Raw genomic sequence first — 15,585 nt, 5'->3', positions numbered from 1 at the left:
TTAGAATTTAAACTCAGGCATTGAAGCTCCAGAGTCCACACTGCTCACAACCATACCATCCTGATTGTGTCCCCTCCTAAACAATGCAACTTTATAAAAACCCTGAGAGACAGGGTGACTGATTTGGAAAGATCATCATAATATACTTCATTTGTTAAAGCAGGTAATGAAACTGCATGCATGGGATAATCCTATTTCTTAACACACACAGAGCAAAAAAGGCTGGGAGAATAGACATCAAAAATTTGGCCAGGTGCTGTGGCTCATGCCTGTAATCCCAGCACTTTGGGAGGCCAAGGCAGGCGGATCAATTGAGGTCAGGGGTTCGAGACCAGCCTGACCAACATGGTGAAACCCCATCTCTACTAAAAATACAAAAAAAAATTAGCTGAGCGTGGTGGTGCATGCCTGTAATCCCAGCTACTCGGGAGGATGAGGCAGGAGAATTGCTTGAACCCGGGAGGCGGAGGTTGCGGTGAGCGGAGATCTTGCCACTGCACTCCAGCCTGGGCGACAGAGCGAGACCCCGTCTCAAAGAAAAAGAATTAACAGTGGTTATTTCTAGGCAGTAAGATGACGAGTGACTTTAGTCTTCCTTTTGCTTGTCAATTTCTTTTTCCCACCGGGACCATGTACTTCTTTGTTGTGCGATTAATACATTAGAGAGATGGAAAAGAAGTCCTGGTTGCGAAGCTGTGGCAGCAGATGGTTCTAGATTATTCTTGGCCTGGATTTTAGCCCATTATTAATCATTAAACGTCCGCCCAGCTCATTTCCATAGTCAGCCACAGAAGGCTCTGGCCCAGCGAGTGCAGGAGAGGCGGCTTACCCACCACGCACAGCACCTCTGCACAGTACGCTCCACCCTGACGTGGGGTACCCCACAGGTGCATTAACCATGCCTTTCCGTTTTCTGTAATGCGGGTGCTTTGACATCTGGGGCCCTGCTGACTGTGGAGGGCTGGCCAATGCTTAGAGATAGGAAAAGTCTCACCTGCAAGCAAACCTTCCCTATACAAACCCACCCATGGAGGGCCCAGCCCCACCTCCTCCAAAAAGATCTCACACTCAGGGCCACTATTCTTTGCCCTAACCACCCCAGACCCAAGTATCAGAGAACTAGGGACAGCTCCTATGCCCCAGAGCCTACTAAAATTATTCAAACAAGTCAATTCTAAACCTCTCACCCTGGTTTGTCTTGCCTTTTCTGTGTAAACCATATAAAGGCTCTTTTTGTTGTTGTTGTTTTGAGACAGAGTCTTGCTCTGTTGCCCAGGCTGGAGTGCAGTGGTGCAATCTTGGCCTCTGCAACCTCTGCCTCCCAGGTTCAAGTGATTCTCCTGCCTTGGCCTCCTGAGTAGCTGGGATTACAGGTGCCCACCACCACACCCAGCTGATTTTTGTATTTTTAGTAGAGACCACACCCAGCTGATTTTTGTATTTTTAGTAGAGATGGGGTTTCATCAGGTTGGCCAGGATGGTCTCAAACTCCTGATCTCAAGTGATCCAGCCGCCTTGGCCTCCCAAAGTGCTGGGCTTACAGGCATGAGCCACCACGCCCGGTCCATAATAAAGGCTCTTGCTTACATTTTCCCCTCATTCCTGTTACCCCTTGACCAACCTAGTGCTTCCTCGTGTAGCCTGAGACAGGGTCTTGCTCTGTTGCCCGGGCTGGAGTGCAGTGGTGCAATCACAGCTCACTGCAGCCTTGACCTCCTGAGTTGGAGATCCTCCTGCATCAGCCTCCTGAGTAGGCATGCACCACCACACCCAGCTAAGCTTTTTATTTTTTATAGAGGCAGAGTCTTGTTGCCCACGCTAGTCTCAAACTCCTGGCCTCAAGAGATCCTCCCGCCTCAGCCTCCCAAAGCGCTGAGATTATAGGCATGAGCTACCATGCCCACCAACAAAATTGTCTTTCCAAGGGCAGTCATCTCCTGATCTGTTGGCCTTCATATAGCTGAATAACAAAGCCTACATTTTAAAACTGTGGGCAGAGCCTTCTCTGGCAGTTCAGGGGGACACGCCCTGCACAGGCTGGATTTGGTGTCTGGGGACCAGAGAGCCTTCCTCTGCCTTGCCAAGGCTGAGAAAAATCGCCTCCCAGACTCGACTGGAGCTCCAGCTGAGGATCACAGCACACGTGCCCCTTGCTGCCTGGACATTTGGCAGTGGCCTGTGGCCAAGAGTCGTAAACTGTATCCCAGGCCTGTGCTGCAATCGGTTGAAGAAGCTGGCCCCCTATGGTGCAGCTGCCAAGCTCCCACAGCCCCCCCCCGCCCCCGGGGTACTCACTGCACCAGGGCGTGGGGCTCCATGGGGCTCAGGGTGTTGTACACCGTCACCAGGTCGCTGCCGCGCTCATCACAGGACGCAAGGTCAAAGCTGCGGAAGGTGAGGCTCAGCACTGAGTCGGCATCCCCCCGCAGGGCCCACTGGCAGCGGGCATGAGCGGGGTAGGGGCTGTCAGGGAATCCGGGCGTGGTGAAGCGCATCACCTCCACACCGCGGGCGTGCAGGGCAAAGCTGCAGCTGTCTGCGCAGGAGACAAGAAGAAGGGCATGTGTGGGGGCAGGACTGGGCAGAGCTGGGGGAGGAACCTGAGACCCCGTGGGCCTGGCCCCTTTGAGATGCCCCAGGCTGCCCTGGGCCTCGGGAGATCAGGAAAGGGGCTTCTCAGAAGGGCCTGGAAGAGGAAGGGCCTGGAAAGATCATCGTAGTGTACTTCATTCAGAGGGACATGCACTGGGGACCCCACTGGCTCAAGGGCATCTGGCCATATCTCCCCTCTTCCCCACCCAGAGGAGGAGGTGGGCACGGTACTTACTGTCCTGGGTCCTCTGTACCGTTTTGGGGTCAGTGGCTGAAGAATAAGAAGGAGAATAAAGAATTTCCTGATACAATCCATTTCCTTATTCCTGCTTCCTTATTATCTAAAGGGAGGTGCCCGGCCAGCATGTAATCTTCTCTCTGGTGCACTGGGCCCTGGGAGTGCCGGTCCCCTGCAATGGTCCAGGGCCCAGCCCCACTCCAGGGAAGGCTGGCCAGTCCCATGCCCACCCCGACCCTCGGACTCACGGAAAGCCACCACTGAGGTGACCACAAAGGACTTCAGGGAGCGCGCCCGCGGGGGCAGCATGACTACGCGTTCCTCGGCCATGACGCGCTCGGCCTCCTCCACCAGGTGCTGTGGGATACTGAACTCAGACCAGTAGTAGGCGATGACGCTGCCCTCGCTGGGGAGAGAGCGGGGGGGGGGGGGCCTGAGGCGGAGCTCTGGGCCCCATTTCCCCCACGTGCGCCTAGAGCGACTCCAGGGCACGTGGGCCACTCAGGCCACCCGCGGGGGCCCACCTGGGCCCTCCATCTGCAGAGGCCCTGCCCCAGCTCCTCTTTTGTGTCACCCCTCTTCCCACCCCGAAGCAAGAGGACTTGCCCCTTTGCCCGCTGCTCTCAGTCTCACCCCCACCAGACCAATTCTGGAGGCCGCTCAGGGGTAGGAATGAGGCAGGGGGAACCCACTGGAATTTTCCCACAAGCGAGGACACCCCGAGTGTCGCCTTCCTGAGCCTGTTTTCTGACCTGAGAAAGGAACTGGGAATGCCACCTGCCACACAGCATTCCCCAGGGTTCAAACGAACTAGCAAAATAAAAAGCAGTTTGAGAAGAAAGTCTATTTTTTTACAAAAGTATGCGTGAAAAACTGTACAAGCACAGAAAATATGGGGACTCATTGAAGCCTGCCTGAGCACCCCGACTCCCTCAAACCCAAATGTAGAAAAACAACAAAGAATCACAGCCATTCCTGGCATCATGCCAAGCACTTCACAGGCCTTTGGGCAGCTCATCACAGCAACAGCTGCAGTCACCTTTGCCATGGGGGCAGAAGAGTCAGGCTGCCAAGTAACGCACAGGAGGACACAACGAGGACCCTCCTTGGTTCTCCAGGCCTGGACCTCCAGCACCATCTCCCGCTTTCTGCCCTACACACTGCACCCCGATCACACTCCCAGCCAGTCTGGGGTGCATCCCACTGAGCCTTCTGTCTGCACCCACCTGAAGGCTGTCACGGCCGACTCCTTGTGGTAGGGGCCCAGGAACGGGACGCCGCTGTACAGCAGCTTCAGCTGAGGAAGGGCAGAGACTCAAGGCGGGCCCCACACAGCGATGACGCTGCCCTAAGCCCGGGCTGCGCCCTCCCCTCTGGGGCCCGGGCCCGTCCCACATCACCCCCATCCCAGGGCCCTGGGAGCACAGGCGAGGTACGTCCCTGCTGCCCAGCAGGTGGGACACCAGGGCACACAGCCAGGCAGGGCTCTGGGCAGGCTGCACTCACCGCGTCCTTCACCTTGCTGGCCAGGCTTACAAACTCAGTGGAGTTGGAGTTCTCGTAGGCATCCAGAAAATTCTCATTTGTGATCCTCAGGTAGCCATTGAAGATCTTCTGGACACGCACGTCCCGGTCTGTGTGAGACCAGAAGGCGCTCGGTCAGGGGAGGTGGTACCACCCCCGCCTGTCCCTCGCCATCCACAACGGGGAATGAATGGCGGGAGGGAGCAATGGGCCAGCCCTGACTGCTTCCCATCACCCCCATCAGGGTTCCAGAGAGGCCAAGAGACCCTCGTGTCCTCAGTAGGTGGCCCTGGGTCTCTCCACTGAGGGAGGAGGGACAGCCACCCCTCCTCGTCCTCCCTGGAGCCAGCCCCCACTTTACTCACACTGCAAATGCCACACCAGGAAGCCGATCCCCAGTGAGACCAAGAGGAGGGCAATCAGTACGGCTGCCAGCACCACCCAGCGCCCCGGGCCACGCTTTTCCACCTTCTTGACGTTGTTGACCGGCAGGAACTCCACGCCTTCCTCCAAGCCATTCACTTTCTGCTGGCAGAGAGGTGCCACCACTCAGACCCTCTCACCCCTCTCCCCCTGCACCCCGCTGGGGAAGATGTTCACATTTTGTGAGGTCCGGTTTGGAGAAGAAAGCAGGGGCTTGGGTGAGAAGAAGGGGGCTTCCCCCAGAGGCATGGGGACCACTGCCCAGAGCACAGACTCTGAGACATGAACCCTGGGCATGCTCTGGGAGGAACATGAGGTCGGCCTTCCCGACCACGCATCTCAGGGTCTGGACAGCACCAGGCAATCATTGCTTACGAATTGTTCATTTAAATTAAAACGCAATGAAGGGCTGTCGAAACCCAGTCTTCGAGGTCTTCCCTTCAGTGAATCATCTTTGACATAGGTGGGTGCCCTGGAGAGGGGCCCCAGGCCAGGACCATGACTGGCAACTATGGTGCCCCTGTGCAGACTTCTAGGAGCAGGCCCTGCTCCCTGGGACACAGCCCCTACCAGATTCAGTCCCCCTATCACCTGGCCCAGGAGCCTGTGGCCAGCACTCAACTGCACACCCTACCCAGTGGCCTTAACCAGCCAAAAGTAAAAAGGTGGTACCGTCGTGGAAAAAAACTGCTCTGTGTTTAACCTTGGGAACCCCAGTCCAGGACCGGAAAGCACAGTGAGAGGCCCACTGTGGGAATCCACACCCATGCGCAGCCCCAAGAGAAGGAAAAGCAAACAAACCAAATGCCCAACAAATAGGATGGCGACTTCCCTGGGTTCCTCCCTGCCAAGGGTATCCATGAGGAGGGGCCAGAATACGAAGGGGCAGGTGGGGTGTCTGCTGCCCACAGTGACGGACTGGCAAAGGTTTCTGCCCATAGCACATGCCATCTACCCGCCCTGAATCCTGGGGACGCACCATGGCCTGGCGCTGTGGCACTTTCGGTTTAACTACCTCATACCCACTCAATACGGCTCACATCAAAAGCAACAGCCCATCCCAAACCCACATGTGTTGGCCCTTTTAACGGTTTCCTGATGTCGTTCTTCTGGTGGTGATCTCATAAATCGACAGTGTAAATTTAAGCTGACATGTCTTGGTTTGTGACATTTACCCACTATCAACTCACTGCATGAAAGATTCTCCTCACTCCTGCCTTACTGGGATACTTAAAACTCCAATTTTGGTTTCCTAATTGGCTATATTTGTGACTGGATCTAATATCACACACAGAAACACATCCCAGACGGCCACTTAAAATGTCTTCAAGCTGCTTGTTCTGGAGTCGTCTCTATATTTCTAAATAATATGGCAACACCATAATCTCTTGACTCATCCATCTAGAAATCGGTTGACTTTCTATTATGACAATGTGGATTTTAGTGTCCTTCCGCCCTTTCTCTCCCAATCCTCCCAATAGTTAAAAGCCCAAAGTTGAAAAAAAAATCATATCCATACTCTAGGTTTTCATTATTAGCCTGTGAAAATATTGTTCACTATTATGTTTCCTTTCTTTGTACAATTTCTTTTTCCTGCTGTGAATTTTCACTTACTGGGGTTACTTTTTAATTTGTACCCAAATCTTCACATACAGTCTAAGAGCTCTGCAGTACTTCTCAATCTTCTACATATAAAATCTGTTAAATAACTTATTTCATATTCTTCCTGAGGGCCACACTTCTGGAGCCCCCTGTCCTTTCTCATAGCAGTTGTCCAGAACTTCCTTCACCATCACCCTGGGATTTTTCTTAATCTTCTTCTGCATTAAAATCCTTATTTCCTGGATTCCATGTCTTCATCCTTCTTGGTTTACACTTCATTTTGGTGGAACACATAATTTTTAAAAATTTTTTTCTAACTATAAAGACCCAGAAGAGACGAACATTTACTTTCTGAGAAGAATAGTTTTTGATACTTTGCATGTTTCTGAAAATACCTTAATTCTACACTCACATTTATGGAAGTTTGGCTGGGTATAGAACTACAGGTTTAAAATAATTTTCACTTAGAATTTTGAGGGCTCAGGCTGGACGCAGTGGCTCACGCCTGTAATCCCAGCACTTTGGGAGGCCGAGGCACGTGGATCATCTGAGGTCGGGAGTTCGAGACCAGCCTGGCCAACGTGGTGAAACCCCGTCTCTGCTAACAACACAAAAATTAGCTGGGTGTGGTGGCACGTGCATGTAATCCCAGCTACTTAGGAGGCTGAGGCAGGAGAATCACTTGAACCCAGGAGGCAGAGGTTGCAGTGAGCTGAGATTGCACCACTGTACTCCAGCCTGGGTGGCAGACTGAAACTGTCTCAAAAAAAAAAAAAAAGAAAAGAAAAGAAAAGAATTCTGATGGCTCTATTGTTTTTTAGCTTCTAATTTGCTTTTGAGAAATATGATAATATTATAAACTCATTATCTTTTACTTATGACTTCGCTGTCTTCCTTTGAAAGCCTTGAGGATGTGCTTTGAATTGGGTCTTTTTGTTTCCTTGAGACAGGGTCTTGCTGTGTTGCCTAGGTTGGAATGCAGTGGTCTAATCATAGCTCACTGTAACCTTGAACTCCGGAGCTCAGGCAATCCTCCTACCTCAGCCTCCTGAGTAGGTAGGACTATAGCTGTACACCACCGTGTCCAGTTAATTTTTAATAATTTTTTGTAGAGGCAAGGTCTTGCTATGTTGCCCAGGCTGGTCTCGAACTCCTGGCCTCAAGCTATCCTTTCATCTCAGCCTCCCAAAGTGATTTTCCTGTCTTATTTTTTAGATTATGTCTCCTTTTCATGTTCCCTGGTCTACCTTTCTTTAATCCTTATTATATTTATCCTCTATTTATCCTTTCTCTGTATTATCCATCTCATTATTTTTAACCTTTCAATTGAGTTTTTCATTCTTGGTATCAAAATTTTAACTTCTTTTTTTTTTTTTTTTTTTTTTTTTTTTGAGACAGAGTCTCGCTGTGTCTCCCAGGCTGGAGTGCAGTGGCGTGATCTCGGCTCACTGCAAGCTCCGCCTCCCGGGTTCACGCCATTCTCCCGCCTCAGCCTCCCAAGTAGCTGAGACTACAGGCGCCCGCCACCACGCCCGGCTAGTTTTTTTGTATTTTTAGTAGAGACGGGGTTTCACCATGTTAGCCAGGATAGTCTCGATCTCCTGACCTCGTGATCCACCCGCCTCGGCCTCCCAAAGTGCTGGGATTACAGGCTTGAGCCACCGCGCCCGGCCCAAAATTTTAATTTCTAAGAGCTTTCTTGTTCTTTGAATTTTCCTCTTTTATGGCATCTTGTATTTGCTTCATGAATGCAAAACCTTCTCATCTTTATATTTCCATTGAGTATCTTTTCCCTGTTTTTGACTTTCTCTTCCATGTTGAAGACTTTCTTCAAATGCTGGGGGATCCTGGGTGGTTATTTTTATTTAGAAACAAGCTCCTGAAGGCTGTTTGGAAGCTCTGTGTGCATGCCATGCCACAACTGGCTTCACTGGGGGGGACACAAGTAAGTGGCGAAACAGATTTTTTTCTGGGCACTCCCAACTGTTAGACTATATACATATTCCTGTGGATGGTTCCATTGCTCCAGAGAATAATTTTCTAATCTCCTGGCTGGAGTGATTCAAACCCAGCCACTAGCATTCAGGAACACGTAGAAGAGACTCTTTCCCCTTCTTTTCACCTCTCACGACAGCTTTCCTCTGTACCTGGGGTCCTCAAGCCCAGATATTCTTTGAGTCGATCTCTCCAGACTATTTTTCCCATCCACTGTGGGAGTCTGCTGGGGTCTTTGTCTTTTGGCTTGGGGCTGAGGTGGAGATTTGGGAATCAAATGTCCTTTCTTGTCTCACCTCTGTCTTCTAGAATACTTGAGCCCAATCTTTTCTGAGTCTGGCAGAGAAGAGACCATTACCAAAGAAATACTGGAAGGATATTTCCAAGAGCTGAAGAGAGTCCTAAATTTTCCAATTCAAAGGGCTCAGTGAATGGTGAGAAAGACAAATGAAGCAGCACATATAGCCAAACAGACTGTACTGTGATGACATTTTGGAACATCACGGATAAGAATGGATCCTCTACGCCTCTAGCTGTCATCTTTTCTCTCCTGTATTTTGCGTTTCTTCAGCGTTTGGTTCTATTTTGGGAATTTCTTTGACTTGCTCTTGCAAACCTTCCATTAAATTTAAAAAATAGCTTCATTGAGGTATTATTGCATAAAATAAAGTGTATATATTTAAGTGTACAATTTTGGGCATCCATATGCACCCATGAAACCATCCACAGCTAAGATGATGCCCATGTCCATGGCCTTCAAAGTCTCCTCCTGGCCCCTCCCACATGTTCCTCCCTGAATCCATTTCCTGTCCCCAAGAAACCACGCATCTGCTTCAGGCTGCTTTTCCCAGAGCTTTATGTAAATAGAATTCTGCAGTATGCACTCTTCCATCTGGCTACTTTCACTCCGCACGATTCCTCTGAGACTCACCCAGGTTCCTGTGTGCACAGCAGTGCATGCCTTTCGGTTGTTGCTGCATTTATCCCATCGTTTGGGTACACAAGCATGTGTTTACCTGTTCACCTATTGATGGACATTTGGGGTGTCTCCAATCTGAGGTCATTACAAATAGAGCTGCCAGAAACACTCCCGTAGCTGTCTTTGTACTGGCGTATCAGCAATGAACAACTGGAAACTAAAACTAAAAGACACCTTTTACAATAGCTTCAAAAATATGAAATACTTAGAGGTAAATCTGACCAAAAATGCACAAAACCTGTACTCTGAAAGATGCAAAATACTGCTGGGAGAAATTCTAAAAGACCTAAATTAGTTGAGCAATATATGCTGTTCATGGATTAGAAGACTCAATATTAAGATGTCTATTCTCAAATTTAGCTATAGATGCAATGCAATCTTTTTTTTAAGATACAGGGTCTTGCTATGTTACCCAGGCTGGTCTTGAACTCCTGGCTTTAGCAATCCTCCTGCCTCAGCCTCCTGAGTAGCTGGGACTACAGGGTGCACCACTGTACCCAGCTGCAACTAGATATTTTTATATTATCTTTGGAACTTCCCCTTTGACTTTCTTTCAGGCTAGGTTTTCTTTAGACATCTGGTGGCTTCTGGTAGTCTAATCATACTTAAGAATGAGAAAACAGAGATTTCAGCTAGACTCTGAACAGACTGTGTATGTGTATATAAGTATAAGAAATGTAGCTGGGAACAGTGGCTCCCGCCTGTAATCCCAGCACTTTGGGAGGCTGAGGCAGGCGGATCATTTGAGGTCAGGAGTTTGAGACCAGCCCGACCAACATGGTGAAACCCCTGTCTCTACTAAAAATACGAAACAATTAGGCAGGCGTGGTGGTGCATGCCTGTAGTCCCAGTCACTCAGGAGGCTGAGGCAGGAGAATGGCTTGAACCCAGGAGGCGGAGGTTGCAGTGAGCTGAGATCATGCCACTGCCCTACAGCCTGGGCAAGAGAGTGAGACTCTGTCTCGAAAAAAAAAAAAAAAAAAAAAGAAATGTAGGCCGGGCGTGGTGGCTCACGCCTCTAATCCCAGCACTTTGGGAGGACGAGGCAGGTAGATCACCTGAGGTCAGGAGTTTGAGACCAGCCTGGCCAACATGGTGAAACCCCATCTCTACTAAAAATACAAAAAAATTAGCCAGGCGTGGTGGTGGACGCCTGTAATCCCACTACTCAGGGGGCTGAGGCATGACAATCGCTTGAATCCGGGAGGCAGAGGTTGCAGTGAGCCAAAATCGTGCCATTACACTCCAGCCTGGGTAACAAGAGCGAAACTCCATCTCAAAAAAAGAAAAAAAAAAAAGTAACAAAAGTGGCCGGGCGCGGTGGCTCATGCCTGCAATCCCAGCACTTTTGGAGGCCAAGGCAAGGGGATCACCTGAGGTCAGGAGTTTGAGACCAGCCTGGTCAATATGGGGAAACCCCATCTCTACTAAAAATACAAAAAAATTAGCTGGGTGTGGTGGCGGACGCCTGTTATCCCAGCTACTCAGGAGGGTGAAGTACAAGAGTCTCTTGAACCCGGGAGGCGGAGATTGTAGTGAGCCGAGATCACACCACTGCACTCCAGCCTGGGCAACCGAGTGAGACTTGGTCTCAAAAAAAAAAAAAAAAGAAAGAAAAAAAAAGAAATTTAACAAAAGGGCCAGGCATGGTGGCTCACATCTGCACTGTGAAAGGCCAAGGTGGGCAGATCACTTGAGCCCAGGAGTTCGAGACCAGCGTGGCCAAAATGGCTAAACCCCATCTCCTCAAAAACACACAAAAAACTAGCCAGGCATGGCAGCATGCACCTGTAGTCCTGGCTACTCAGGAGGCTGAGGCAGGAGGATGATCTGAGCCCAGGGAGGCTGAGGCTACAGTGAGCCATACTACTACCTTCCAGCCTGGGCGAGACAGCAAGACCAAGGAAAGAAGGAAAGAAAAGAAAGAAAAGAAAGGAAAGAAAGGAAAGAAAGGGAAGAAAGGGAAGAAAGGGAAGAAAGGGAAGAAAGGGAAGAAAGGGAAGAAAGGGAGAAAGAAAGAAAGAAAGAAAGAAAGAAAGAAAGAAAGAAAGAAAGAAAGAAAGAAAGAAAGAAAGAAAGAAAGAAAGAAAGAAAGAAAGAAAGAAAGAAAGAAAGAAAGAAAGAAAGAAAGAAAGAAAGAAAGAAAGAAAGAAAGAGAGAAAGAGAGAAAGAAGGGAGGGAGGGAGGGAGGGAGGGAGGGAAGGAAGGAACGAAGGAAGGAAGGAAGGAAGGAAGGAAGGAAGGAAGGAAGGAAGGAAGGAAGGAAGGAAGGAAGGGTGGGTAACAAAATAATAATTTATTATGTTTAGATGTATATCCAATTCACAGGGTAATTTCACAACCATTTTCGTACTGGACCTTCACAACAATCCTGTGACTCATTCCAGACTGGCTGGTGCTATCACCCCTGTTATACAGAGAAGGTAGGGAAGAATGCTAATTCTGCAAGGTCACCCAGCACTTGGTGGCAGATCCAGAATCTGGTCCTGGTTTACTGCCTCCCAGTGTGGTTAGGTTCCAGAATTCAGGGAGCAAGGATTCAGGGAACCATGAGAAGGGGGAAGGTGGCTGAGGGCATTGACTCAGGGGTCTCCCCAGGCTCTGCCATGGAGCGAGGCTGCCAGCAGTGGCGCTAGCTCAATGGTGGGTCCTCCGTCCTCCCTGCAGTGTGAGCTCTGTGGCGCCACTCAGCCCAAAAGTGCTGTCTAATCAGTAACTGGGCTGCTTCCTTTTATAACCTTAGCTCTTGGCTCCATTTTCAGGTGTAACAGAGATACTGTTGCATAATCCCATCGTTTTATTGATAAGAACACTGAGGCTGAAAGAGAGGGAGTGGCCTGTTCCTCCAAGGTCACAAAGCTAATAAAGTCGGTGAAGCAGCAAAGCTCTTTTAACTCCTGGGTGCTGGAGGAGGAAGGAGGAGGTCTCAGGAGCTCCCATCCACTTAGACACTTAGACAACTGTAGATATAACACCTCCCTATGGGGCCACAGCCAACGGGCGAGATCCTGTGCCTGTGCCTGCTTTCACTTCTCTTGTCTCTCTTTCTTAAAAGCAAACATATTTGCAGGTGCACACAAAAAACAGTGCTATGAAGCCAGGTGTCTGCTTACCATAAACGCAGATAGAGGCCACGTAACTATCACAGCCTCTTCCTGCTGGCCCACTTTAGTTAGATCCTGGCCAGACGGCCCAGAAACACAGCAGCTCAGCTCCAGGCCACTCAGACAAGGGAGCGAGGAATGACTTCCTGGCGGGAGGTTGGGGATAAGGGCTCGGGACAAGCAGGGTACAGACCCTAAAGGGTCAGGATCTAACAGGGACCACCACCATCCCACCCACAGGGGTGAGATCAGACCACCAACCCACCCAGCAGACAGGAGATCAGACCATCCCACCCAGCAGACAGGAGATCAGACCACCATCCCACCCAGCAGACACGAGATCAGACCACCATCCCACCCAGCAGACACGAGATCAGACCACCAACCCACCCAGCAGACACGAGATCAGACCACCATCCCACCCAGCAGACACGAGATCAGACCACCATCCCACCCAGCAGACACGAGATCAGACCACCATCCCACCCAGCAGACACGAGATCAGACCACCATCCCACCCAGCAGACACGAGATCAGACCACCATCCCACCCAGCAGACAGGAGATCAGACCACCATCCCACCCAGCAGACACGAGATCAGACCACCATCCCACCCAGCAGACAGGAGATCAGACCACCATCCCACCCAGCAGACACGAGATCAGACCACCATCCCACCCAGCAGACAGGAGATCAGACCACCATCCCACCCAGCAGACACGAGATCAGACCACCAACCCACCCAGCAGACACGAGATCAGACCACCATCCCACCCAGCAGACACGAGATCAGACCACCATCCCACCCAGCAGACAGTAGATCAGACCACCATCCCACCCAGCAGGGACGGATCAGACCACCATCCCACCCAGCAGGGACGGATCAGACCACCATCCCACCCAGCAGAGGCGGATCAGACCACCATCCCACCCAGCAGAGGCGGATCAGACCACCATCCCACCCAGCAGACACGAGATCAGACCACCATCCCATCCAGCAGGCACAAGATCCAACCATAGCCATCCCACCCAACTTTCCTCAGGGAGAGAGGGGTCAGATCCAGAAACCCAGGAAGGGGGAGTGGAGGAGTCCTGGAGCACACCCTATTTCATCTTATCTCGTCGTCTGAAGCACACTAGAGCAACTGATGCATATCCTCCCCAAGGCCAGGCTCTCCAAAATGAAAAGAAAAAAAGACTGATTTCTAGAGGGCCAAAAAAAGAGACTTATTTTATTTGATAATATAGGAAAGATTCTTGCGGCCAGCCTACTCTCATTAAGTCAGAGAAACTCACCAGGGCTGAAAGCTAAATGCTGAGCTAACAAAACTGTGTGAGTCAACCCGAGAATCCTCCCTCTGAGAGGAACGCTCTCCTGGTTCCTCAAACACACTCAGACCTGTCGCTGAGTGCAAACTCTCCAGGGCCCACGACCCCACTGGCTCTGGGGACCAACAAGTCCAAAGCCAGAATTTGCCATGGGTAGCTCAGAGCATGGTTCTCCTTAGAGAGAAGCAATGGGGAAGGGCCCCTACACTTATCAACAAAAATACTACCAACTGCCCACAAAGCCACACAAGATTCCAACCAAAGCAAATAGGGAAAAATGAAGCTTCGGGCCAGACCCTTTCTAAAGATCGTTCCTCACGTGGCTAAGGTTGGGTGTGATCTGCTGGGAAGGAAGGGGCTGAACCTGGAAACCTGAAGAGGTCCCTTGGAATCCCGGGGAGGGACCGTGAAGGGCAATCACATGACAATGGTAACCTGTTTCTGAGGCTGAAGATCAAGGTCAAGGGGCAGGGGCGATGCCACTGGCTAGGGACACAGCTGTGCTGCTCAGACCTGAGGCAAGGACAGGGGTGGCTGGATTTGTGTGCTGCTGCCAAGTGCCACTGACTTGTGGCCAAGGCTCTTGACTGACACACTCAGTGACTCAGTGTACCCACCCACCAGGCGGGATGGATTTCAATCCCATGACGTCATCACCCCCACCAGGGTCATGAGAACCATAAACTATCCCTGTAATTGTTCAAGCGAGAAAGGAGAGCAGAGCCCGAGCACCTGCAGGGGCTCCCCGGGGAAGAAAGCATTCTGTGGCAGGTCGAAGCTGCCTTCCTTTGCAAGGGAAAGATGGAGCCAGCACAACCTCATGGGCGCTCCCTGCTGGACTGGCTACAAGGTTGTGCTGGATCCTAGCCAGATTCCCTGGATACCCAGCACGACTCAAGCCCACCTCAAAGGACAGCAGGGAACGACTGCCAAGAACGAACTCTGTGTTTGTCACCTGGGCAATGCTGAGCTGAGACAGACACCAGAGGGATGCTGCAGGAAGGCCTATTCATCAGGCTGCTGATTATAAAAGGGACCTGTCTCCAGCTAGGAGGGACCCCACATACACAGGCCCTCCCTAGTTAAATCAGCAGCCACCAGGAAGCTCCGGGAGCTGTGCACAGAGCAGGCAGTCAGCAGGCTCCTGAGGGCGGGACTTCACCCCACCTGCCACCATGGCAGTCCAGGGCCCAGCACGGGACCTCATAAGAGAGGACACTTGAGTGCTTATCTGGGGATGACCCAGGGGCAAATGAGAAAGGAAAAGAAACCCCACACTGGAATCCTCCCACCCACTCCCCAACTAGGGACAATCAATCTCTCTAGAAGCCAATTTTCACGAAACCTGCAAAAGCCTACGGTGCCCACTGATTGCAACCCCAGCATTTCCTGGACTTGTCTGGTCGTGAAAAAGAACAATAAAATCAACTGAAACAAATGCAGTGTTTGTTCCACATCCAGATTCCCAAACCCCTCTCCCTGGAGATGCTGATGTCAGGCGTCAGGAGCAGGGCCTGGGATTTGGAAGTTTTTATCAAGTGCCCCAGGTCATTCTTGGGAACCTGAAAGTTGGAGAAACTCCACCCACCATTTCCTGGAGGCTCACCCCTTCCCGTCACCAGCAGGAGGAGCTGACTTAGTCTCAGCTGGTCTATTTTGGGCAACCACCCGGGATGCAGGGAAGCTGCTGTGCCAGGTTGAACTTTGCTTCCACACCCTGGGGACCCTCCCACAATTGGTTATAAGCAGAGTCCCAGAAGTCCCCGAGGCTATCACTTTTCCCAGAAATACACACTCCA

General features: G+C 50.9%; 1 protein-coding gene across 2 annotated transcripts in view; it reads right to left on the bottom strand.

The window, feature by feature from the left end:
- Positions 1 to 15,585, bottom strand: part of LOC105476192 (ST14 transmembrane serine protease matriptase) — a 53,509-nt gene that overhangs the window by 17,573 nt on the left and 20,351 nt on the right. The window contains exons 2-7 of one of the 2 annotated variants that reach the window (XM_011731883.2): positions 4,720 to 4,879; positions 4,337 to 4,464; positions 4,057 to 4,127; positions 3,079 to 3,236; positions 2,828 to 2,863; positions 2,296 to 2,536 (exon numbers count right to left, since the gene is read on the bottom strand). In XM_011731883.2, the coding sequence (XP_011730185.2) occupies positions 2,296 to 2,536; positions 2,828 to 2,863; positions 3,079 to 3,236; positions 4,057 to 4,127; positions 4,337 to 4,464; positions 4,720 to 4,879 (794 nt within the window). Of the gene's footprint in view, positions 1 to 2,295; positions 2,537 to 2,827; positions 2,864 to 3,078; positions 3,237 to 4,056; positions 4,128 to 4,336; positions 4,465 to 4,719; positions 4,883 to 15,585 lie in introns of both variants that reach the window. The other variant, XM_011731882.2, reaches the window with a different exon arrangement.

Source organism: Macaca nemestrina, chromosome 12 (assembly GCF_043159975.1).
Source record: "Macaca nemestrina isolate mMacNem1 chromosome 12, mMacNem.hap1, whole genome shotgun sequence".
Taxonomy (NCBI): domain Eukaryota; kingdom Metazoa; phylum Chordata; class Mammalia; order Primates; family Cercopithecidae; genus Macaca; species Macaca nemestrina.
This window is presented reverse-complemented; position numbering and strand designations above follow the sequence as displayed.